Source organism: Diospyros lotus, chromosome 1 (assembly GCF_014633365.1).
Source record: "Diospyros lotus cultivar Yz01 chromosome 1, ASM1463336v1, whole genome shotgun sequence".
NCBI classification, from domain to species: Eukaryota; Viridiplantae; Streptophyta; class Magnoliopsida; order Ericales; family Ebenaceae; genus Diospyros; species Diospyros lotus.
In genome coordinates, this window is record NC_068338.1 from 3,714,527 (window position 1) to 3,739,711 (window position 25,185).

At 36.1% G+C, this 25,185-nt stretch overlaps 3 protein-coding genes across 12 annotated transcripts in view; 1 reads left to right on the plus strand and 2 right to left on the minus strand.

The window, feature by feature from the left end:
* Positions 1 to 5,250: 5,250 nt before the first annotated feature.
* Positions 5,251 to 10,719, minus strand: LOC127800497 (uncharacterized). 4 transcript variants are annotated; one of them, XM_052335146.1, is made up of 5 exons: positions 10,609 to 10,719; positions 9,059 to 9,125; positions 6,200 to 8,274; positions 5,684 to 6,111; positions 5,251 to 5,504 (listed from the first exon to the last, which is right to left on the minus strand). In XM_052335146.1, exons 3-5 carry the CDS (start codon positions 8,215 to 8,217, stop codon positions 5,398 to 5,400), a joined length of 2,553 nt encoding a protein of 850 aa, XP_052191106.1. In that variant the 5' UTR covers positions 8,218 to 8,274; positions 9,059 to 9,125; positions 10,609 to 10,719; the 3' UTR covers positions 5,251 to 5,397. The 4 variants fall into 4 exon arrangements, with proteins under 4 accessions (XP_052191106.1, XP_052191116.1, XP_052191088.1 ...); XM_052335156.1 differs by having other exon boundaries at positions 6,200 to 8,279; XM_052335128.1 differs by having other exon boundaries at positions 6,200 to 9,125.
* The window catches only part of LOC127800513 (protein PLASTID TRANSCRIPTIONALLY ACTIVE 14), a 74,506-nt gene continuing 59,320 nt past the window's right edge, over positions 10,000 to 25,185 (minus strand). Inside the window, exons 10-14 of one of the 6 annotated variants that reach the window (XM_052335174.1) lie at positions 14,660 to 14,765; positions 14,362 to 14,562; positions 13,628 to 13,667; positions 13,417 to 13,495; positions 10,000 to 10,717 (exon numbers count right to left, since the gene is read on the minus strand). In XM_052335174.1, coding sequence (XP_052191134.1) covers positions 13,417 to 13,495; positions 13,628 to 13,667; positions 14,362 to 14,562; positions 14,660 to 14,765 — 426 coding nt within the window. In that variant the 3' untranslated portion in view covers positions 10,000 to 10,717. Of the gene's footprint in view, positions 10,718 to 13,123; positions 13,496 to 13,627; positions 13,668 to 14,361; positions 14,563 to 14,659; positions 14,766 to 25,185 lie in introns of those variants that run through there. The other 5 variants (XM_052335167.1, XM_052335189.1, XM_052335182.1 and 2 more) reach the window with 5 other exon arrangements.
* LOC127800554 (protein bfr2-like) lies at positions 19,247 to 22,329 on the plus strand. Of its 2 annotated transcripts, none has more exons than XR_008022829.1 (2): positions 19,247 to 20,616; positions 20,713 to 22,307. XR_008022829.1 is itself a non-coding variant. In XM_052335242.1 (2 exons), the coding sequence occupies exons 1-2, from the start codon at positions 20,521 to 20,523 to the stop codon at positions 21,214 to 21,216; spliced, it is 600 nt and encodes a 199-aa protein (XP_052191202.1). In that variant the 5' UTR covers positions 19,247 to 20,520; the 3' UTR covers positions 21,217 to 22,329. The 2 variants fall into 2 exon arrangements, 1 of the variants encoding a protein (XP_052191202.1); XM_052335242.1 differs by having other exon boundaries at positions 20,713 to 22,329.

Here is a 25,185-nt window from a genome sequence, read left to right on the forward strand (position 1 = left end):
ATATTAATTTGAAGAAAAATCAAGAAAAATAAAAAAAAATCATTTTCGGGCTTCGTGGGCCACAAAACCCGATGGCCGGGTTTTGGTGGCCCACAAAGCCCGATTTTTTTTTTTTTTTTTTGCAATTGAATTTTTTTTTGAAGTTTCCCACTAGTATAGTCTCAAATAACAGTGATTGTTAAGAAATTACACTCTAAGTTTTGAGCAAGTTTATTATCATAGCGTTATTATCTTGCTTTGTCCAATATTATTAGAAGCAATTGATCATGTGTTGGTTGTGTTGATGGTGGATGGACATCCTCACACAAAGTGAAAAATAATGACTTTGTTGTGATATATACATTTGGGTTTACCTAAATAACATTAAAAGACATCATTTTAGTGGTAATGGAATATATTAATTTGAAGAAAAATCAAGAAAAATAAAAAAAAAATCATTTTCGGGCTTCGTGGGCCACAAAGCCCGATGGCCGGGTTTCGTGGGCCACAAAACCCGATGGCCGGGTTTTGGTGGCCCACAAAGCCCGATTTTTTTTTTTTTTTTTTTTGCAATTGAATTTTTTTTGAAGTTTCCCACTAGTATAGTCTCAAATAACAGTGATTGTTAAGAAATTACACTCTAAGTTTTGAGCAAGTTTATTATCATAGCGTTATTATCTTGCTTTGTCCAATATTATTAGAAGCAATTGATCATGTGTTGGTTGTGTTGATGGTGGATGGACATCCTCACACAAAGTGAAAAATAATGACTTTGTTGTGATATATACATTTGGGTTTACCCAAATAACATTAAAAGACATCATTTTAGTGGTAATGGAATATATTAATTTGAAGAAAAATCAAGAAAAATAAAAAAAAAATCATTTTCGGGCTTCGTGGGCCACAAAGCCCGATGGCCGGGTTTCGTGGGCCACAAAACCCGATGGCCGGGTTTTGGTGGCCCACAAAGCCCGATTTTTTTTTTTTTTTTTTGCAATTGAATTTTTTTTGAAGTTTCCCACTAGTATAGTCTCAAATAACAGTGATTGTTAAGAAATTACACTCTAAGTTTTGAGCAAGTTTATTATCATAGCGTTATTATCTTGCTTTGTCCAATATTATTAGAAGCAATTGATCATGTGTTGGTTGTGTTGATGGTGAATGGACATCCTCACACAAAGTGAAAAATAATGACTTTGTTGTGATATATACATTTGGGTTTACCCAAATAACATTAAAAGACATCATTTTAGTGGTAATGGAATATATTAATTTGAAGAAAAATCAAGAAAAATAAAAAAAAAATTATTTTCGGGCTTCGTGGGCCACAAAGCCCGATGGCCGGGTTTTGGTGACCCACAAAGCCCGATTTTTTTTTTTTTTTTTTTTGTAATTGAATTTTTTTTGAAGTTTCCCACTAGTATAATCTCAAATAACAGTGATTGTTAAGAAATTACACTCTAAGTTTTGAGCAAGTTTATTATCATAGCGTTACTATCTTGCTTTGTCCAATATTATTAGAAGCAATTGATCATGTGTTGGTTGTGTTGATGGTGGATGGACATCCTCACACAAAGTGAAAAATAATGACTTTGTTGTGATATATACATTTGGGTTTACCTAAATAACATTAAAAGACATCATTTTAGTGGTAATCGAATATATTAATTTGAAGAAAAATCAAGAAAAATAAAAAAAAAATCATTTTCGGGCTTCGTGGGCCACAAAGCCAGATGGCCGGGTTTCGTGGGCCACAAAACCCGATGGCTGGGTTTTGGTGGCCCACAAAGCCTAATTTTTTTTTTTTTTTTTTGCAATTGAATTTTTTTTGAAGTTTCCCGCTAGTATAGTCTCAAATAACAGTGATTGTTAAGAAATTACACTCTAAGTTTTGAGCAAGTTTATTATCATAGCGTTATTATCTTGTTTTGTCCAATATTATTAGAAGCAATTGATCATGTGTTGGTTGTGTTGATGGTGGATAGACATCCTCACAGAAAGTGAAAAATAATGACTTTGTTATGATATATACATTTGGGTTTACCCAAATAACATTAAAAGACATCATTTTAGTGGTAATGGAATATATTAATTTGAAGAAAAATCAAGAAAAATAAAAAAAAATCATTTTCGGGCTTCGTGGGCCACAAAACCCGATGGCCGGGTTTTGGTGGCCCACAAAGCCCGATTTTTTTTTTTTTTTTTTTGCAATTGAATTTTTTTTTGAAGTTTCCCACTAGTATAGTCTCAAATAACAGTGATTGTTAAGAAATTACACTCTAAGTTTTGAGCAAGTTTATTATCATAGCGTTATTATCTTGCTTTGTCCAATATTATTAGAAGCAATTGATCATGTGTTGGTTGTGTTGATGGTGGATGGACATCCTCACACAAAGTGAAAAATAATGACTTTGTTGTGATATATACATTTGGGTTTACCTAAATAACATTAAAAGACATCATTTTAGTGGTAATGGAATATATTAATTTGAAGAAAAATCAAGAAAAATAAAAAAAAAATCATTTTCGGGCTTCGTGGGCCACAAAGCCCGATGGCCGGGTTTCGTGGGCCACAAAACCCGATGGCCGGGTTTTGGTGGCCCACAAAGCCCGATTTTTTTTTTTTTTTTTTTTGCAATTGAATTTTTTTTGAAGTTTCCCACTAGTATAGTCTCAAATAACAGTGATTGTTAAGAAATTACACTCTAAGTTTTGAGCAAGTTTATTATCATAGCGTTATTATCTTGCTTTGTCCAATATTATTAGAAGCAATTGATCATGTGTTGGTTGTGTTGATGGTGGATGGACATCCTCACACAAAGTGAAAAATAATGACTTTGTTGTGATATATACATTTGGGTTTACCCAAATAACATTAAAAGACATCATTTTAGTGGTAATGGAATATATTAATTTGAAGAAAAATCAAGAAAAATAAAAAAAAAATCATTTTCGGGCTTCGTGGGCCACAAAGCCCGATGGCCGGGTTTCGTGGGCCACAAAACCCGATGGCCGGGTTTTGGTGGCCCACAAAGCCCGATTTTTTTTTTTTTTTTTGCAATTGAATTTTTTTTGAAGTTTCCCACTAGTATAGTCTCAAATAACAGTGATTGTTAAGAAATTACACTCTAAGTTTTGAGCAAGTTTATTATCATAGCGTTATTATCTTGCTTTGTCCAATATTATTAGAAGCAATTGATCATGTGTTGGTTGTGTTGATGGTGAATGGACATCCTCACACAAAGTGAAAAATAATGACTTTGTTGTGATATATACATTTGGGTTTACCCAAATAACATTAAAAGACATCATTTTAGTGGTAATGGAATATATTAATTTGAAGAAAAATCAAGAAAAATAAAAAAAAAAATTATTTTCGGGCTTCGTGGGCCACAAAGCCCGATGGCCGGGTTTCGTGGGCCACAAAACCCGATGGCCGGGTTTTGGTGGCCCACAAAGCCCGATTTTTTTTTTTTTTTTTTTTTGTAATTGAATTTTTTTTGAAGTTTCCCACTAGTATAATCTCAAATAACAGTGATTGTTAAGAAATTACACTCTAAGTTTTGAGCAAGTTTATTATCATAGCGTTACTATCTTGCTTTGTCCAATATTATTAGAAGCAATTGATCATGTGTTGGTTGTGTTGATGGTGGATGGACATCCTCACACAAAGTGAAAAATAATGACTTTGTTGTGATATATACATTTGGGTTTACCTAAATAACATTAAAAGACATCATTTTAGTGGTAATGGAATATATTAATTTGAAGAAAAATCAAGAAAAATAAAAAAAAAATCATTTTCGGGCTTCGTGGGCCACAAAGCCAGATGGCCGGGTTTCGTGGGCCACAAAACCCGATGGCCGGGTTTTGGTGGCCCACAAAGCCTAATTTTTTTTTTTTTTTTTTGCAATTGAATTTTTTTTGAAGTTTCCCGCTAGTATAGTCTCAAATAACAGTGATTGTTAAGAAATTACACTCTAAGTTTTGAGCAAGTTTATTATCATAGCGTTATTATCTTGTTTTGTCCAATATTATTAGAAGCAATTGATCATGTGTTGGTTGTGTTGATGGTGGATAGACATCCTCACAGAAAGTGAAAAATAATGACTTTGTTATGATATATACATTTGGGTTTACCCAAATAACATTAAAAGACATCATTTTAGTGGTAATGGAATATATTAATTTGAAGAAAAATCAAGAAAAATAAAAAAAAAAATCATTTTCGGGCTTCGTGGGCCACAAAGCCCGATGGTCGGGTTTCGTGGGCCACAAAACCCGATGGCCGGGTTTTGGTGGCCCACAAAGCCCGATTTTTTTTTTTTGCAATTGAATTTTTTTTGAAGTTTCCCACTAGTATAGTCTCAAATAACAGTGATTGTTAAGAAATTACACTCTAAGTTTTGAGCAAGTTTATTATCATAGCGTTATTATCTTGCTTTGTCCAATATTATTAAAAGCAATTGATCATGTGTTGGTTGTGTTGATGGTGGATGGACATCCTCACACAAAGTGAAAAATAATGACTTTGTTGTGATATATACATTTGGGTTTACCCAAATAACATTAAAAGACATCATTTTAGTGGTAATGGAATATATTAATTTGAAGAAAAATCAAGAAAAATAAAAAAAAAATCATTTTCGGGCTTCGTGGGCCACAAAGCCCGATGGCCGGGTTTCGTGGGCCACAAAACCCGATGGCCGGGTTTTGGTGGCCCACAAAGCCCAATTTTTTTTTTTTTTTTTTGCAATTGAATTTTTTTTGAAGTTTCCCACTAGTATAGTCTCAAATAACAATGATTGTTAAGAAATTACACTCTAATTTTTGAGCAAGTTTATTATCATAGCGTTATTATCTTGCTTTGTCCAATATTATTAGAAGCAATTGATCATGTGTTGGTTGTGTTGATGGTGGATGGACATCCTCACACAAAGTGAAAAATAATGACTTTGTTGTGATATATACATTTGGGTTTACCTAAATAACATTAAAAGACATCATTTTAGTGGTAATGAAATATATTAATTTGAAGAAAAATCAAGAAAAATAAAAAAAAATCATTTTTGGGCTTCGTGGGCCACAAAGCCTGATGGCCGGGTTTCGTGGGCCATAAAGCCCGATGGTCGGGTTTTGGTGGCCCACAAAGCCCAATTTTTTTTTTTTTTTTTTTTGCAATTAAATTTTTTTTGAAGTTTCCCACTAGTATAGTCTCAAATAATAGTGATTGTTAAGAAATTACACTCTAATTTTTTAGCAAGTTTATCATTGCATCATTTTGGTGCTATTGAAACTGCATTATATACTCAGTTCTTTGCTCAACAACATACTACAACACAAGCTGTCAATTAAATTAATTATTATGAGTTTAGATGAAAGAAATTGAAAGATTACAAATATGAATAAATCTCAATTTCAAATATTAATGTAAAAAATAATATTCATTTCTGAACCCCCGACAAAAAGATATTTGATTGATGTTGTCATCCTTTTTGTATCGTGCCAGTGATTTTTGAGCATTGCTGAAACACAAAGGATATATATGGTCAATAAAAATTCCATTAACACTTTGCGAGTAAAAAACATTTTTTTTTTCACAAACGATCTAACAACTATTGATAACATATGTGATAACATTATATCATACCTGAATGAGTTAATGTCTATTGATTGTTTTCATCATTGACAATATTATCATCACCTGGAATTGACAACTGTATAGGGCACCGACGACGAGTGTGTCCAGTCTCTTTGCAAATGCTGCATTTCCGGCTTGCCCTTGCAGAGGCCCTAGCAGCATCCCTGGATTCTGAAGTAGTGGCTGTGCTCGACTCTCCAATGGAGGAAGTCCATTCATTAGGGCAACCAAGACTGTTGTGTCCTAGTTCACCGCATTTTCCACATTTTTTTCTTCGACGAGCTTCCCCTATGGAAGGAATCCGACCATTTCTCGGTCTACCCGGTTGTCGTCTTTGCACAGGTGGGAGTATAACTATCTGTCTGACGTACGCTGGAAGAACCCAAGCGGCCTTGTTAGGGAGAGGATTGATGGGAAGTGCATATGCGCGTCTGACCCAATCTGTAGTGTAATATGAATGGCAAAGCATATGGTAGTGCACCCTCATGAAACTGTCGCATAAGGCAAAGAAACACATAGTGTTAACATATCACACTAAATTACGAACATAATACGCAAATAAAAGTCAAACCATGATACCTGCTAGCAGCAATTGCATGAAGACATGGCATTTGATCAATGTCCCACTTGCGACAACTGCATATACTCGCAACAATGTCAACTATCCCATCGCCTTCCTTTGCATGTTGCACGAGGTATTTGTTCCCTTGTATTATAGGAACTACACGACATCCTCGGTCTAATGTTTTGGCATGCGCCAAGTTAACATGTGCCACTGCAGCGGAGGTCACAATGGTTTCGAGTCTGGCGGCTGCAGCACGTCTATCACTAAACCATTTCTGAAGCATATGTCTCAAAAATTCATGTGCACTTGTTATAGGCAACCGACGTGCTTTCATCATGCATTTATTGAGAGACTCGGCAATGTTGGTGGTCATCATGGAATATCTTCTTCTTGGACAATATGCACGTGACCACTTTTCTGGTCTTGCTTCCATCAATGTCAGATGAGTCTGAGGATGCATCGATTGTATTTCTGCCAAGTATGTATCACACTCTATTGTGGTGTAACTGTATGCTGCAAGGTAGAATGCAGTCATCACATCTTTTCGCTGTCTACAACGTTTCTTCAAGTTTTTCTTAAGGTGGAAGAAACAAAAGACATGTGGGACAGAAGGGAAGACATGACTCATCGCATTCGCAATGCTTTGGTGACGATCAGAAACAATGACTAAATCTTCTCGCACTCCGATAGCCTCTCTCAATTTCGTCAAAAACCATATCCATGATCTGTCAGACTCACCATCTCCAAATCCAAAAGCGATGGGATAAATCATTTGCTCCCCATCTTTACAAGTTGCAACGAATATCACCCCTTTGTGTTCACCTTTCAAATGTGTGGCATCAACGGCAACAACCGGTCTTATGTAAGATCGAAAACCATGAAGGCAAGCTCCGAGTGCAAAAAATGAATATAAAAAATAATTATTTTCATCTGTCTCTATTGCCGTGATACTGCCAGGATTTGTTTCTTTTAACATGTGAAAATATGAGGGTAGTTGCTGATATGATTCATCTGGATTACCATAAGTAAGTCTCTTTGCATGTTGTAAAGACCTCCAAGCTTTAGTGTACATAATCTGCACACCATGTTGTTCCAGCAACTCCCCCATTAGCATTCTAGGTGTATATTCACTACTCGCCACTCTTTCAGAAAACAAACTTCCGATGACAATAGCCTTCACACTTCGAAAATGTGAATCGTATATGTCCGGAGTACACGTGTGACTCGGCATAAATTTCACCACATGCCAAAATGAACAACCAGGTCTACATCTTGCACGAAGCATAAATTTGCAGTTCACATCCTTGCAACCAGCCTCAAATCGAATTGTGCACGAACGTCTGACTCGATAGTCCATCTTCACATCAACACAATATTGTCCAAATGCCAAAATTAGTTCATGTTTACTTTTAAAGAGTGCACCCATGTGTAAAAGATCACCTTGGTATGGAATAGACACTTCAGGTCTTGTTTCCTCAATTGCATAATTTTCTACACCAGGAACGATCCAGTTTCTTTGTAAATGGTTGTCCTCAAATTGTGAACCTGAAAATCTTACTTCTGGGTACTCCGGACTCACTTCTCTTTCATCACCACCATCATCACTATTATCACCATCGCTATCGTCACTATTATTATCAGTTTCATTATCACAATCATCATCCGTATGTGGAGCGTCATCTGACAAACCACCCATACCATATGTACCAAAATCATCATTTTGCAGTGGACTACGTGCGGATGTAAATGGAACGGCACCTGAATCTTGATTACCACCACTACGTAGGTTACAAACTCCAATATCTTTACAAATCATATCAACATACATCACTTTATATTTTCTGTCATCGCACATAATAAACCTGACACCGTAGTCGTCCTTGATAGGGAACTTGGTAGCTGGAAGTTCGCTTGAGTGTTCCGTTACAAAATGAATGGTGATGTCGTACCTTGTTTTATCAATTCCCGTTACTGTGTACACAATCTCAACCAATTGAGTAAAAGTCGTATTTTTGTAGATTCTCGCACACATCCTATTATCCCCAATATACTTATTATCATTCCATTCCCCGTTCCACACGATGACCAACTGCACTAAATCCATTGTTGCAAGATTGAAAGGAGTAAAAAATTAGTCTCACCATTACCATGGATGCAACGGACCCACACACACCCAAATCGGGTTCATTTCCTTATTAAACCAAGTCATAACTATAAGTAAGTAAGTTTATTTGCTTTTTGAGATTTGTATTTTATTTTCTTTTTCTAAAGAGATGATTTGTACAATTAAACATGATTTTTGACTTATAAACTAACAACCAAGTTATGATAATTTTTCATATGTAATTTAAGAAAAATATTTAAAAATTTTATGAAAAACATTGGAGGATTTTAACATAACACATTTAGGCACAAATGCTTGAAAAGTTAAATTTTGTTAAATAATATGATAAAATTAAATATATTATATTAAATTATATTATTTTACTCATATATAATATTAAATTATTTAACAAAATACTCATATTATTTTAAAAAATAATATATATAAAAACCATATCAGGTTTGTAGGCAACAAAAATCATAATCGGGCTTAGTGGGGGAACAAAGCCCGATCGGGCTTCGTTCCCCCACAAAGCCCTATCGGGCTTTGTTCCGAAACTAAGCCCGATCAACTGTTATCGCCCACAAAACCCATAAACGATGTACAGTTTTGAAATTTTTTTTTTTCACCCGAATTAGAGCAGATTTGGAATGATATCTATCAAAATATGTTCTGCTCACAACTACAATCATTCTACACAACCTTAATAAGCAATGTGAACACAAAAATTATTTTAAAAAAATAAAACAAATACAAATCGAATAGATACCTTGAGATTGGGTGAAATTATTTGTTGGAGAGAAAGAAACTTATTGAATGAGACTTCAGTGAGGTCGCTGCAATTGATAAAGAAGATTGAATGACCCAACAAGCAAAAAGATTGAATGTATGAAGAATGACTGAGTTTGGATAGTTTGACAATGGAGAGAAAGAGAGTAACGTGAATGTGGGAAGATGAGAGAGAAGAAAGGTTATATGAAAGAGATAAGGATATTTTGGTAAATGAGGCTAAGGACAATAGGGTTTTCTATTTTAAAATCTCATTAAGGGTATTTTTGGTATTTTACATAAAAGTGACTATAGAGTGTAATTAGTTTGTTTGAATAGTTAAAAAAGTTTTTTTTCTGTGAAAAGTACAAAAAAGATTTTATACATTTGACTTTGGTCAAATATGAATTCATCCCTAAAAATTTTGGGTAGTTACACATTCACATAAACCCTTTTTGGTTCTTCATATTTCACTTAGACACCCACTTCATTTAAAAAATTCCATAAATGCCCTAACATTTATTAATTTTCTCATTTAACCCCAAACTTTGCACCTTTAAGTTTATTGAGCTCTCAAGAATTCTTAAAATATTCTTAGGTTCACCCTTTAGGGTCTACTTGTACCTATTCGATCTTCTCAAATTTTATCTTTTTACTCTCGTTTCTATTCAATCGAAAGGAGCATGTAATATTGAGTATTATATATTTTGTTCCATGTTCCCAAAACTAAAATAGTTCACATTGAAATTCATGTCCCAATTTTCTCACTTAGTCTTTCTTGCCAACTTTTTTTTTTTTTTTAAAGACTTTAGATCTTTCTTACAAAAAATTGTTGGATGTGGTTCACTAAATTTAATTGGACAATCAAACCAACAACACAAGTGGCAATCAACAGAGGTAATATGTCCATAGTCATTTGGGTTATTTTCCCTACGGGCCTTAATTGGGAATCAATATGGTGCCATAATAGGATGCCTCCTATTCATCATATCCATTGCCATGACATATCTTGGTTGATTGATAACCTACGTGACCGTAGTCCTTGTTATGCCGAAGTTCATGCTCATGCTCATAACATTAAATCATGCATGAAAATAAATTTATAACCCTTATTAAGTGTTATATATAGAGAGAGTTACCTTTCACATTCGAATGTTCTCAAGAGATACCAAATCTTTTAAGGGAAAGGAAAAGCTAGAGGAATACAAAATACAATAATCTTTTTTTTTTTTTTATTTCTTGTTTTGTTACACATTTATGTGTAAGGGTCAAATATTGAAGATAAGAGTCATAAATGGACTTAGTTTATGACGTTTGAATGCAAATGATCCCACAAGAGAAATGGAAATGGGTTTTCTAAAAGTCAATTCTTGCTAAACGAAGTTGCTTTCATTAATGAAATGATCACCGGACATTGTAAAGAACATTATGCGTGAAGACATTTGAAAAAGAAATATAAGTTTCAGGGGGTGAAAGAAAAGAAGGGGCTTGAAATATGCCAAAACAAAGAAGCAAGTATTAAAAGGCTAAAAAGCCAAGGAGCTCACAAACCTGTCTGTGTCAATGTCAATCAAGAAGCCAGCCGATCAAGTTGGGCAGTGAGCTCTTGGTAGACTACTAGGTTGCTCAACTTGTTGGTTTACCAAACTTGTCTAATAAGCTGAAGATTGTTCCAAGAAGTTTAAGAACTAATTAGTTAATTATGTGTTGTTACTTTTTTTTTTTTTTTTTTTTTAAGTAATGAATTAAGGTGTTATAAATGTCCTAGTTTATGAAGAATAACACCTCTAGGAAAAGTAGGGGGTATTACACTTTTTTAAAGTATGCATGCAGTCAAGTACTTGGAAGTAAAAAGATAAGGCGTATATTGTATTGTATGTCTTTCTTGATCTCCCAAGTTAACAGCGACTACTTACATCAGTGTCAACTTCAATGGTAAAATAGTTAATGCATGTTATTAAGAGTTGTAAGTAGTAGCAAGTAGGGATGGCAATACAACAGTAGAGAGCATATGCATGCAGGGGATCCCCATCTCATCCTCAGACCTACATCTCCATTAATTAATTGTTGTTGTTCTGGTTCTAGTGCTTGTACCTTAATTTGAGGATAGTCATTTGTTTAACCCTCCCCCCTCGTTCGTATGCTCATACGGTAAGGTAATAATAGGTATCGATACCCCATAAATTTCATCCAAACAAATTCATAGTTTTAAATAGTTTAATAAAAAAAAAAAAATTAGGCTACTTTTAATTTCAATTATTAGTTACAAAGAAAATAAAAACAACCAAAAGAAATTTATCTACGCCAAGAAACAAAGGAAAAAGAGGAAATGAACAAAACAAATTCTTGATCATATATACTTTGGTTTTTTTTTTTAAAGTATTAGGAGCAATTCCCAGTTTGGGCATGAGGCCAGGCAACGAGCTAATTGTAACTTCATTCATTCATGGTTGATTCCAAAAATTTTAGTTGAATCAAGCTTCTCAAACCAACTTCATTTTTTTTTTTTTTTAAATTAAAGACTTGAAAAATATTGTTGGTCACTTGATACACAATGGCCACTCAAAAAGAGGGGGTGAATTGAGTGTTAAAAACTTAATAAATAGAATTCTTCCATTTTAAAAACTCTTGAGTTTTTTTAATACAAAAAAAAATATTTGTTATAAATATATATATTGTTTGAGAGTGATAACAATATAAATATGCAAACAACAATAATAACACAAGAATATATAGTGATTCGGTGTCTCCAATACCTACTCTACTGTCTCAAGGTCAACCGATACTTGAGGTTTCACTATAACCACACCTAAGTTTTCCAACAAGTTCACCTGGAAAACTTTTACACCACACCGAGATTTTTCCCTTAGCTCACCCTGAAAACTAATACAACAAATACACCTAGATTATTTGGGTTCTAAGAGGCCACTCATAATCCACAATTAATACAAATAAACAATCATATGTCCAACAAACTTGGACTAATATAGATATGAATACAAGAACAAATATTACAAGACAAATGAACAAAAATAATGATACAATTTTTACCACTCGAAGATAATATCTCCTTTGCCTTGGGCTCCAAAAATTTAACTTTAACTTTACAGATTTGTTGGAGCTTCCAACAAATTTGTAACGGCTAGAAAAATCCGACTGTTGGAGTCGACTTCTTTAAAACATGAGTCAACTTTCATTTTAAATAGGAGTCTATTCTAGTTATACAAGAGTCGACTTCTCTAATGCTAGAGTTGACTCTTCGAAATATACCAATGCTGTCAAGTGTACTCTACATAACATGCTCTCAGCTAGGTCGACTAACTTTGCAAGAGTCGACTTCAGCTTAAGGATAGTCGATTCCATTAAACCAAGAGTCGACCTCTGAGGTCAATTTTACAAAAAATAAATTTTATACATATAATAATTGTTTGAAAATATAATCCATATAACATGTATACATTATAAGATATTTACATTTCTTTAGTTTAGTTAAATGTCCTTATTTTCTTTAATTTATATTTTACCTTCCATTTACTTTAATACATAAATGTAAATAAAAAAGTACCCCATTTAGATTCAATAAAAATATCTAAAAAATTAAAATCCATAACAATAAGAAAGTAAAATTTTGAATTTAGAACAAATTCGGGATTTGACGATTTTCTCACCTCCAAAATACATACTTTCTATTTTTTAGAAAATTCATTAAAAATTATTTTAATATCAATGGATATTAGTTATCAAAGTATCAGAAGATAATTTTTAAAAATGAAAATATTTTCTTATATGTCCCCTTATAATGCGTTAATATTTTACTTAGAACAAATAGCATTTCTTGACTTATTTTGATACACAAAATATTATAATACTTAAAATATGTTATCCAAGACATATTGAAATTCCATTAGAAGATTTTAAATATATCAAAAATAATTTTACTAAAATTATATTTTGTTAAATATCAAAACACACAAATAGATTAATTGGAGCAATTTAGCTCAACAAATATTGCTAAGCTAGCTATGTATGGCCCATGAGCTGAATCAAAACAGACGAGAAGAAAGGGGCAGTTGAATAGTGTTCCTCAATTTTATGACTGATTTGCTTTGCATTAAAGGGCGGTTGAGTTGCTCAGGCAAAGAGTGTCCGCACACAATGTCTTGAAGGACTCATAAGAAAGGCCTCTAAGGATGCCTAGAATGACCCAGATAGATGTTGAGGTCCACCAAATTGCCACTATCTACCTAACAAACAATCGAATATTGATAATGTTTTGGCAAATTAAGAATACAAAGTTGCAACAGAGAACTCAAATTGAAAATTAATTGGGTGGGGTGGAGGTGGGGGACTATTACTAACCTAGAACAATATCCGGTCTTGATAAATGTCCAGCGCCCGCATAATCTTCTCTATGAATAATTTCCTGTGTAACCTATACCTGCAAATGCAAATGCAAATGCAAATCCAAATCCAAATCTTCATCTTCTCACCGTACTAACTAAGAAGATGTACAACTAATAGGAGTTTATTTATTAGCTCATGCAAAGAATAACTTAATATCATTACGTACTTGATTGCCACTTCAAGAGTCCGCCTGGCTGGCACCGAAGCTGTTGCCAGTGAAAAGAAGGAAAAAAGAGAGAAAAATCAAATTAAATACCAAAATTTTATTCAAGTTTATATATATGTATTGATATACTTGAATACATCCAGAATATTCAGGTTGTTCTAATAAGGTCTTGTTGTTTCAATAAATTTCTTTACCACCTCTTCTGAAAGGAAAACTGCAAAATGCAAATATCCTCTAATGAAAAAAATTGTAAACATCCATGCTGAAGAACAAACATCATGAGAAGAATGAAAAAGAAAAAAAAGAGGTCCTAAAACCCTAAAAATAAAAAAAGAGGCACACTTAGAAAAAACTTTCAGCGATCTGGAGGTAAATGGAGTTAAATAGAGAGAGAGAGAGACCCGCTTAGTGTCGGCCATGTTAACAAAATTGACAAATGGATCCAATCCCCAACAACGTCCAACCTGGTGTAGTTGGGTGTGTATGTGTGTGTGTATTCGGGAAAATTTTGCAACTATGACCATATCTTGATTTTTCAGGAAAATGAATTTGCTTGCTGAACCAAATTTGAGAGTTGAGCAAGAAATGATAAAAACCAAAAACAGTACATTATCCAGATATAAGCAAACAACTCAATTGAAACATTTTGCAGCAGCATCGAAGGTTTTGTTGTTGCATTAGCAGCTCTAAGCTCTGACATTATATAAGCAGGATACAAGAGGAAGAAGAGGTACCTAGAATTTGTTGGTCATGCTCAGCTGTTGTGGGGAATTCTGCAAGCATCCGTTGGCATTCCTCCTGCAGTTCCTTCACAGCTCTCCTTTCTGCGCTCGGTATTGGAGGAACATCACCGTCTGACCAGATAGGCAAAGTTCTCGCAGCTGCTATGACTGCTCCGTCAACAAAACTCTCTCCATCACTAGCTAACTGACCTGCTGTAAATCACATAGATCATACAACAAAATTAAGCCTGTACTAACTAATAACAGATATATATACCACATTGTGAACATAAAATTATATGGCACGTACTGTTATGGTAATATTCTTCAACTAGGCCAGATATGTTGAAGACTGACAAGAAGGAATCTAGGTGAATACGTGCATTGCCGGAGAACTGAACGACATCCCAAGGGTTCTACATTTTCCAAAACAAAATTACAGTAGTGTTAATTAAAGAAACAGAACTACCAGTAACACTAAAACTGCTAAGCTAACAGATGGATGGAAGATCAGTCTCTAAAATGTCAAAAAGAACAATTTTCTTCTTTATCTTTCTTGGCACTAATTAGATGAAACAAGCCTCAAAAGAACAATATCAAAAGTAAAGTCATAGGATGACAGCTAAAATTAAGATGAGTAACTAAAAGACTACATAATTAAATAGAGAGAGAGAGAGAGAGGGGGGGGAGTACTCCTCTCATTGTAGAACGGAAAGCAATAGAAAGAGGCCCCCCTTCATATGGTTTTCTTCTTTTTGCTAGTTGTTCAATACCTAAAGTTTCTTACACCAATAATTCGTCAGAATAATATTAGAATATCATGTGATATTGACACCTACAAAGTAGATCAAGACTAACTTATTACGGTTTCCAATTTGAAGTTAATAAAAGAAATTACATGCTGGTTCAATATTAGCTATCTTCTAGAAAATGGTGGAGAAGACTTCAAATAAAACGATCAATATAACCAGATCTGACAATCACTTCCCAACAAGAAACCTTAGGACCTGTTCAGTTGTAGAAAAGAGCTCTCATTTTCTGAAAACTTTTTTAACAGAAAAAAGAAATCGAAATCATGTACAAATGACAAAAACTTTTCATTTTAGCAAAAATAATAATAATAATAAGGCCCTGTTCAGTTGTAGAAAACATTTTCTCTTTTCCAATTCTAATATTTTATTAAATAATTGAATTTCTCATTAGAAAATAGAAAAATCAATTTCTAATTTTTCAACTTTATATTATGAATTAGAAAACATCATTCTTTATGTTTTCTAAATTTTCTGAAAATGAATGCTATGATTTTTTGAAACATAAAGTGTTAGTACATCTGTAGTTATAAATTTGAAGTAGAAAACTAGAAAATGCTTTCTGAAACTAAAGGGGGCTCAAGTTTTTTTCGGTTTTTCAGATTTACACTACCAATTGTAAAACACCAAAAAAGTTGTTTTTTAAACATTTCTTCAAAAAGTTTTGGTTGTGTTTAAAATTCAGTTTTCCTTCTCAAGCTCTACTGTCAAACCCCTCACCTGGTCTCCTTCCAGAATCATCTCCTCACACAGAGCATCTCATCACAAATCATCTCCCTCAGGCATCTCTCTCACCACAGAACTCCCTGCTCATCTCAATCATCTCCCTTCTTTGTCATCTTGCTATTTCCAAATCTCCCTCCAAGTTGAGATCTCCCTCAGTCTCCTAGATACTACTAGGGCATTGTTGTTTCACAAAAATGTGCTTAAACAATTTTGGGGAGAAGCTATCCTCACAGCCACTTATGTCATAAACCGACTACCCTCTCGAGTGTTACATTTTCAACCTCCAATGGCAGTCTTATCCCACGTCTATACTGCTCTTCCTATCACAAATCAGCTTAGTCCTGAGGTATTCGAGTGTGTTTTATTTGTTCATGTTCACAGCCCTCATCGGGGGAAGTTGGATCCTAGAGCTCTTAAGTGTGTCTTTGTAGGCTATTCTTTTACACAAAAAGGGCACAAATATTATTATCCTCCGACTAAAAAAATTTTGGTTTCTGCGGATGTTACTTTTGTTGAAACTGAACCCTATTTTACTCACCCTTCTCTTCAAAGGGAGACCTTGAGTGTGGAAGATCAGGATAAGCTACTCCTTCCTAACTTTCTGTAGCCAACTCCAGCTCCTAAACCTCTACTTGAACAACCTGCATTTGAACCTTCCCTTGACCTATTGCCCGAACTTGCATTTGACTTTACCTCACAAGCTCATGAACCTAAATCCTCCCTCCAACTTGTTATCCAAACTGCTGGGGAGGAGACCACCACTGAAAAAAGATTTCTCTAGATTTACTCAAGAAGAAATAATCCAAAACCCGAACCAAGGCTGCACCTATCATCAATTCTAATGCATAGAAAAGAGGTATCATCTATTGACTCATCTTCTAATGTTCATTCAATGGTTGATATTGACCTTCATATAACACTAAGGAAAGGAATTAGAGAGTACACAAAACATCCCTTATATCCACTCTCTCACTTTGTATCCTTTGAAAGATGTTCTCCATATGATAGAAGCTTTCTTACAAATTTACACACAACATCCATTCCTACCACATTATTAGAGGCTTTAAACTGTGAAAATTGGAGGAATGCCATGAATGTTGAAATGCAGGCTCTTGAGAGGAATAATACATGGGAAATTGTGGATTTACCAAAAGGGAAGAAACCTGTTGGGCGCAAATGGGTCTTCACAATCAAGTATAAAACAGATGGGACACTTGAAAGATACAAGGTTAGGTTAGTAGCTATGGGTTATACCCAAACATATGAAATAGACTACCAAGAAACCTTTGCCCCGATAGCCAAAGGAACACGATAAGAATTCTCTTATCCCTAACAGTTAACTTTAATTGGCCTTTGTTATAGTTTGATGTGAAGAATGCTTTCTTGCACGAAGACTTTGAGGAGGAAATTTATATGGACATACCCCCAGGATTCAACAAAACAGACCTGGGACTAGGATTTGTAGACTCAAGAAAGCACTATATAGCCTAAAACAGTCACCTAGAGCTTGGTTCGGGAGATTTTCCAAAGTAATGCAGGCCATGTGTTACAAACTAAGCCGAGGGGACCACACTCTGTTCATAAAACACTCAGATTCAGATTTTCTCACAGCTCTTATTGTTTATGTTGATGACATTATAGTGACAGAAAATGATGAAAATGAGAGGTAGAACTTGGGAAAATGTTTGGCTGAGGAGTTTGAGATTAAGGAACTAGGGAATTTAAAATATTTCCTAAGTATTGAAGTGGCACAATCCAAGCATGGGATATTCATATCCATAGTTATCAAAGGCGCGCCTAGGCGCGAGGCGCCAGTTTGGCGCCTCGCCTTGGCCAAGGCGAGGCGGTTTTGGCGAGGCCCTCGCCTTGCGCGCCTAGGCAATGGGGCGTGAGGCGCGCCTCATGAAACTGAGGTTTTCTACTTAAATCTTGCAGCCCAATCGCGCTTGCCTCTCCTCCCGACTGCATCCAGCCGCGCTTGCCTCTCCTCTCCAGCTCGGTGCTCGCTCCTCACTCCTCTTGACTATAGCATCTACCGTGCTTGCCTCTCCTCCCAACTCGCTGCTCGCTGGCCCTCGCCCGATCTTCCATTCTTCCTCTTCCTCTCTAGCCCTAGCCGCGCGGCCGCGCCTGCCTCCTCTCTTCCTCTTCTCTCCAGCTCGCCCTCGCCCGATCTTCTTCTTCCTCTCCTCTCCAGCTGCGACCCCCTCCTCTCTTTCTCTCCAGCCCCAGCCCGATCCTCCTCTTCCTCTCTGCCGCGCCTACCTCCTCTCTTCCTCTCCTCTCCAGCTCGCTGCTTGCTCGATCTTCCTCTCCAGTCTCCAGCCGCGCCCTTTCTTCTATTCTCCTCTGCTGAGTCTGCCCACGCCACGGTCTTCTCCTCTCTTCCTCGCCTCTTCTCATCTGCTCTTGAGCTCTTCAAGTTGAAGCTGTTAAGGGCCTAAAGCTGCCGCCGCCGCTGCCCACATCTTCTCCTATATTCATAATTTCATATTGTAAGTTCTTTAGTTGTATTTTATTTGTTTATTTCTTGCATTTTTGCTTAATTTATTTTGCTGGCAGCTAGTTGCTGAAATTTGCTTTTAAGTCTTTATAATTTATTTCTATAATTAGGAGAATTTTGATGAAATTGGAACTGTGTTGCAACAGCCCAATAAATGTCGTCAACCACTTCCAAAACGGACCCGGCATGGAATTATTTTGAAGCTGATCCTAATGATAGAAATACCACCACATGTAAATTTTGTTGTAAAGTAACAAAAGGTGGTATATTTCGGGCGAAACAACATCTTGTGGGCGGTTTTAGGAATACTAAAGCTTGTCCAAAATGTCCTCCATCAGTAAAAGAAGAGATTGGAGAGTACATGCAAAAGAAGAAAAATAATAGGGATGAGCGAAATATAGCATCGTTAGATGATGATATTCAATTTGGTGAAGGGTATGATGATGATGATGGTGAGCCGCTGCCTCAAAGTAGAAAAAGACCCAATGTATCTACCGGAAGTGGAAGCGGTACTGGTAGTATTGGTAGTGTTAAAGGGCCAACACAAAAAGGTCCACTTAATGTTTTTCTTAAAGACCCAGAAGTTAATGTGTTGAAAAGCAAGGGCAAAGGAAAGCAAACAAGGTTGGGTGAGCATGATTTTGCAAAAAAAGAGTTAAGAGCTCGAGTTTGTAGAAGCTTTGCACGATGGATGTATGATGCAGGCATTCCATTCAATGTAGTGATATATGACAGTTTTAAAGTATTTATAGAAGCAGTTGGTCAGTATGGTCCGGGTGTGAAGCCGCCTAGTTACCATGAAGTCAGGGTTCCCCTTCTCAAACAAGAGGTGGAAGCCACTCGTAAAATGATGAAAGATCATGAAGAGGCGTGGGCCAAATATGGATGTTCCATTTTGTCAGATGGCTGGAAAGACAAGAGGGAAAGGACATTGATTAACTTTTTAGTCAATTCTCCTAAAGGAAGTATGTTCTTGGAGTCTGTTGATGGTTCTAGCTATTCAAAGACTGGGGAAAAGATGTTTCAATTATTAAGTAAATGTGTGGAAAAGATTAGAGTAAGAAATGTGGTGCAAGTGGTCACCGATAGTGCTTCAAACAATGTTTTAGCAGGTATGAAATTCATTTTTGTAATTTGTATTATGTTTATAAATAGAACAATTTGAATATTCATTAGATATTTATTAAGTACTAATATCTTGTTAATTTCACTCTAAATAATAACAGGAAGATTTTTGGAGACAAAATATCCTACGTTGTTTTGGACACCATGTGCAGCGCACTGTTTGGATTTAATGTTGGAAGATATTTTCAAGTTACCTAATATGAAGAAGACATTTGAGAGAGCTGTTATGGTGAATAGCTATATCTATACTCGTTCGGGTCTAGTAAACATGCTTAGAAGGTTTACTGACAAGAAAGAGTTGTTGAGGCCTGCAAAAACACGGTTTGCAACTGCCTTTATCACTTTGGGCAGGATGCATAGTCTGAAAAGCAACCTTAGAAGGATGTTTACCTCCGAGGAGTGGATGACAAGCAAGTGGGTAAAAGAAGCGGGGGCTAAAAAGGTTGTAGAAGTGATTTTGATGCCTTCATTTTGGAACAATGTTGTATTTGCTTTAAAGGTGGCTGGTCCATTGGTGCGTGTATTGCGCTTAGTGGATGGTGAGAAGAAGCCTGCTATGGGATACATATATGAGGCCATGGATAGGGCCAAAGAAGCGATTGCTAACTCTTTTAATGGGGATGAAAAGAAGTATGCACCCATTTTTCAGATTATTGATAATCGATGGGATGTTCAGCTTCATCGCCCCTTGCACGCAGCTGGTTGGTACTTGAACCCAGAATATTTCTACAAGGCTGAACGTATAGATCCAGAGATCATGACTGGCTTATATGAATGCATTAGAAAGTTAAATCCAGATATAAAGGTTCAAGACCAAATTGATGCTGAGCTTTCGATGTATAACAATGCAGATGGGTTCTTTAGAAACTATATGGCTATTAGAAAGAGAGCTGAGAAATCACTAGGTACACATATATATATTACATTATATATATAATCATTCTAGATAATAGATAATAACTAACCCATGAATTTTATTGGACAGCTGAATGGTGGGCTTCATATGGAATGTCAACACCCACGTTGCAAAAATTTGCAATTAAAATTCTTAGCTTGACTTGTAGTTCATCTGGGTGTGAACGTAATTGGAGTGTGTTTGAAAATGTAAGTGCATTGTACATATACACTTACAATTTTTATTAGTAGTTGGTTTGTTTCATGTAACTTATTCTTAGTATGTTTTTGCATAAATTGTTGCAGCTTCATACTAAACGGAGAAACAGGCTTGATCAACTTCGTTTAAACGACTTGGTGTTTGTGAAATACAATAGAGCATTGAGGCGTCGATATCAAATGCGTGATACCATTGACCCTATCATATTGACCGACATTGATGAAAGCAATGAATGGTTGACTGGAAAACTTGATGAGGAGAATGATAAAGATGATGAAACTGTTTTTCCAGATGACATTGGGGATGGGTTGACATGGAGTAATGTTGCTGCGGCTGCAGGAGTTGGAGAGCCTAGTTATCAATTTAGAACTAAACAAACTCGATCACAATTGGGATCAACTTCGGTTTCGACTTCAAAGCGGCGAGTAACTCAAGAGATTGAAGAGGAGGAAAGTGAGGCAGGGACCGAAGATGATGAAGACTTGGAAGAGGGCGAAGAATTGAGAGATGAAGAAGAAGATGAAGGGGTGATTGAAGGGGATGATGAAGATATTGACCTTGATGTTGATGATCTCCTTGATGATGATTGATTAAAAAAAAATTTTATATTGATTGTGGACTTGTAGTGTTTATGTGTTTGTTTAGAACTTTGCATTATAATTGGTACTTGGTAAAGTTTAAGACTTTAAGTTTGAACTTTGATGATGTTTCTAGTTTAGAATTTGCATGATGAATGAATTAACTTTGATGTTGTTAGTTTATAGAATTTGAAGATAATGAATCATGAATGATATGAATGTGTTATTATTGATAATTTGATAGTTGTTTATGATTTTACAAGATTTTGAGTTTTTTTCCTAAAAGGTGCGCCTCGCTTCGCAAAGGCGCGCCTCGCCTCGTGCGCCTCGCGCCTCAGGCTCCATGACCTTTTGCGCCTCGCGCCTTTCAGAACTATGTTCATATCTCAACGCAAGTATGTTCTTGACCTTTTGAGGGACATAGGGAAAATGGCTTGCAAACCAAGTAGCATCCCGATTGATCCAATAGGGTTCAGTTTAGAATATAATGGAAATAAGACTTCTTATGTCTTTGTATTAGTATAGTTGTTAGTTTCTGTAAAGGGCAGATTTGTCTGTTAGGAAATGTTTTTTATTCTTATGTTTTATGTGTTTAGAATATAACGGAAATATCTCTTAGGTTATTTCCGATTAAGCCTTGTATTTCCTTTTATTGCATTTCAGTCCTTAAGTTGTAACCGCCTCTATCTTTTATAAATAGTGGCGGATAGGTTCTGTTGAGGGTATAAGAGAATCCTTCTATTGTATTCGCACATACGAGTTAGAGAATTGAGAGAGAGCTAGTGCTTGGTCCTTGTTTTCTTGAGAGAGGCTATTGATTATTAGCCTAAGTGTGTGCGAGGAAGAGATCAGAGAGGAAGAGCTGTATTCTTGTTTCTTTGATAGTGGATTCTGTCGGCATCATCTGGCAGTCTGGATGTAGGGCAACTTCTTGCCCGAACCAAGATAAGTCTTCTTGTTCTTCACTGTTGTTGCTTGTTATTCTGATCTGTTTTACATTTCTTTTGTTTCTATCTCTATCGGGTAAGTATTTGGGTGTGAGAGAGTGTTTAATTGTGTGAGGAATCAAATCCAAGACTCAACAGATGTAATTAGCTATTATTTAAGCCTTAATTTTAGCCTTAATTATCGTATAACTTACTATAAATTTCAATGGAAGAATGCTAAACCTAATATAGAGTTCTACTCCTAAAAAGGGTTTTCTCTTTTTTCTATCTTATTCAACATTGTTTTTCTCTCTTTTCCACAATGGATGTTATCCTACTTTCCACTTAGCAAATAGTCCTATTGAGCACGTTTCTTATCCAATGCTAATTATAAGGAGTTCCTACAATTTCAGGCAGCTAAACAACCTTCATCCTCTATCGCCCCTATTGCTTACACTAGTAATTATGTTGCTTGTAATTCTCAATCTACCTTTCTTGGGCCGTAGATTTAGTTTATGGTGCTTCTGATCATATCTTTGATAATATGTCTCTTTTTACTAAAATTAAATGTTTTGAGTCTCTTCCTACCATTACTTTATGTTGAATATTTTGTTTCCTTGAACAGTGTATAGATTATGTTTCCATTTGTTTATTGTTTCTTAAATAGTTGTAATCCTCTTCCCTATTAATAGGGAATGTAATCCCTTGCACATGGTTAAGTGAATAAGAGATTTTTCACTGTTCACTCCTATTTCCTGTATGGTATAAGAGCGAAGCTCCTAGGTTCTTTGGCCTTCATTGCCATTTGTTTGCTACGACCAGTTGCTTCTTCGGCCTTCATAGTCGGGTTTTTTTAGCCTTTATTGCCATCGCCGTCCGCCATTTCCTACAGCCAAAGTTGCTAGCACAAGATTTGCTTTCGACGTTCGAGGGCGGATGCTATCGCCGTCGATCTGCCACTAGATCTGGCAATCAAGTCCGCCATCGATTGCATAGCGGCCTTTGTGGCTTTTGTCTTTAGATCTGGGCTTAGGATCTGAGTTTTTTTTCTGTCAAGCACTAGGAGCAGAAAAGACGAAGGGTCTCCTGCCTCCATCGTCGCCAGTTCATTGCCTTTAGCCTACGGCCTTCAAATTTCCCATTGGTTGTTGCGTGCTCACCTGCGGCTGACCCTTCGCTGTTGCCCGCATCTGCCGTCAACCAAATAATCCTCGGCCACGAGTCGCCTCCGTCCAGATCTACTTTCAGTCGCCATCGTCCTCCATTTTCCAGTAGCCGACGCCCAGATCTGCCCCATCACCGTGCCGATCTAGCCACTGCCATCAGATCTGATCGTTTTCGTGTCAGATTCGACCATCGTTGTCCTTTGTCCATTGTCCCGAGCCACCACAACCTCTCTATCAGCCGTCATCCCTCAGATCTAGTAACCTTCACCTTCACATCTTCGGTGTCGCAACGTCCATCATCTCCGTCTTCTCGACCACTACCACTTCCGTCAACCTTCATCGCCATTGCCACTCCATCAGCTGCTGCTACTCCTGTCAGCCTCGTTGTTTTTTCTATCGCCCATCTCCAATCTCTAACATCACTAACCTAGATTGAGGAGGTGGTGTTGTTATTTCTGGTGAGTTGTTATGACCTCGCTGTGAATCTTTTTTTTTTCTTTCAAGATTTGTTTCAAATTGAAGCGTTCTTGCCCTGATGGCTGTTGGTATTTTCTGCTATGATGACTAACAAAATGCAGGGTGTATGGATAAAAACTCAGCAAGGCAGAGATCAGCCTACACTGAATGCAGAAGAAATTGGGAAACTAAAGTCCTTCTTAAGGACTCTTCAAGGTGACTGCTCTTTGGCTCGAGCATGTGTGTGCCTTAATTCTGAGTTCTTTAATGCCTCATATACAACTAGAAATAACCTTTAGGTCTTAGATTCTGGAGCCACTAATCACATAACATCTAACATAAAATTCTTTGAGACCTTTGAACCAATATCTAGCTCCAGAAAAATTACAGTTGCTAATGGCCAAGCTATCCATATAGTTGGGTAAGGAAAGGTATGTTTAAACTATTAAAGCACTTTGTATTCAGTAGTTTATATTGTAGCTTGGTAGCTTGTTGTGTGCTTTACTATAAGCTGCCTTAGCGCGTTTATTAGTGTGTTGCTGTAAAGCTATAGCTGTTCTCTATATAAACAACAAAGCTATCTGTTTGTTTATTCATTGATTCATTTTGAAATCTGAATTACGAAGTTAGTTCGATTTTCTCTTCTCTTGTTCGCTTATCTCTTCTCTTTTTAGTCGATCTCCTCTTCTAGGGTTTCTGATATTTTACATGGTATCAAAGCCTTCGACGTAAGTCATGGCGTCCGATTCGAATCACTGTACCTCTTCTTCAATTCCTCCTCGTTTGTCTTTCTCTCTTTCCTCGGCTTCGCATACTAGCTTTGGTGCAGTTGCGAAAGCCTTGAACTACATACCAATCAAGCTTGATAACAGGAACTATATTTTTTGGAAAGCTCAAGTTCTAGCTACTATTCGAGCGTTTGATCTAATTCAATTTCTAAACAATTCGACACCTCCTCCAAAGTTTATTATGGATCCAGATAGTGGTGATGCTGAAGCTACGAAGTTGAATGATGACTATATTGATTGGCTACGATCAAACCAGCTTCTTCTTGGCTGGCTTTTCTCAACCATTGATAAAGATGTCCTGGCGCAGATGATTCATTGTGAATCATCTGTTAAGGTATGGTCTACCTTGGAGAAACTTTATTCTAGACAAACTGTTGCAAAATCTTTTCAATTAAAGCAACAATTGCGTTCAGTCAAGAAGGAATCTCTATCTGTTAATGACTACATTTTAAAGATCAAAACGATCAGTCATGCGTTGGCAGCCATAGGAGAACCTCTTCCTGATAAGGAGCTATTATTAGCTATTTTAAATGGATTAGATCATGACTTTGAGACTATTGTTAGCCTTATAACATACTAGATGGATGAAATAGATTTAGAAAAGGTGCAATATCTTCTATTAATGCATGAACAGCGATTAGTCAC

Excerpts from the sequence above, each read along its gene's own strand:
- LOC127800554 (XM_052335242.1), top strand. The coding sequence starts at position 20,521 with ATGTCAACACCCACGTTGCAAAAATTTGCAATTAAAATTCTTAGCTTG. Across the intron at positions 20,617-20,712 it reads ATTGGAGTGTGTTTGAAAAT|CTTCATACTAAACGGAGAAA; the intron begins GTAAGTGCATTG and ends AAATTGTTGCAG.
- LOC127800497 (XM_052335128.1), bottom strand. The coding sequence starts at position 8,289 with ATGGATTTAGTGCAGTTGGTCATCGTGTGGAACGGGGAATGGAATGAT. Across the intron at positions 6,112-6,199 it reads CATGCAATTGCTGCTAGCAG|TTTCATGAGGGTGCACTACC; the intron begins GTATCATGGTTT and ends CTTATGCGACAG. Across the intron at positions 5,505-5,683 it reads TATACAGTTGTCAATTCCAG|CAATGCTCAAAAATCACTGG; the intron begins GTGATGATAATA and ends TTTGTGTTTCAG.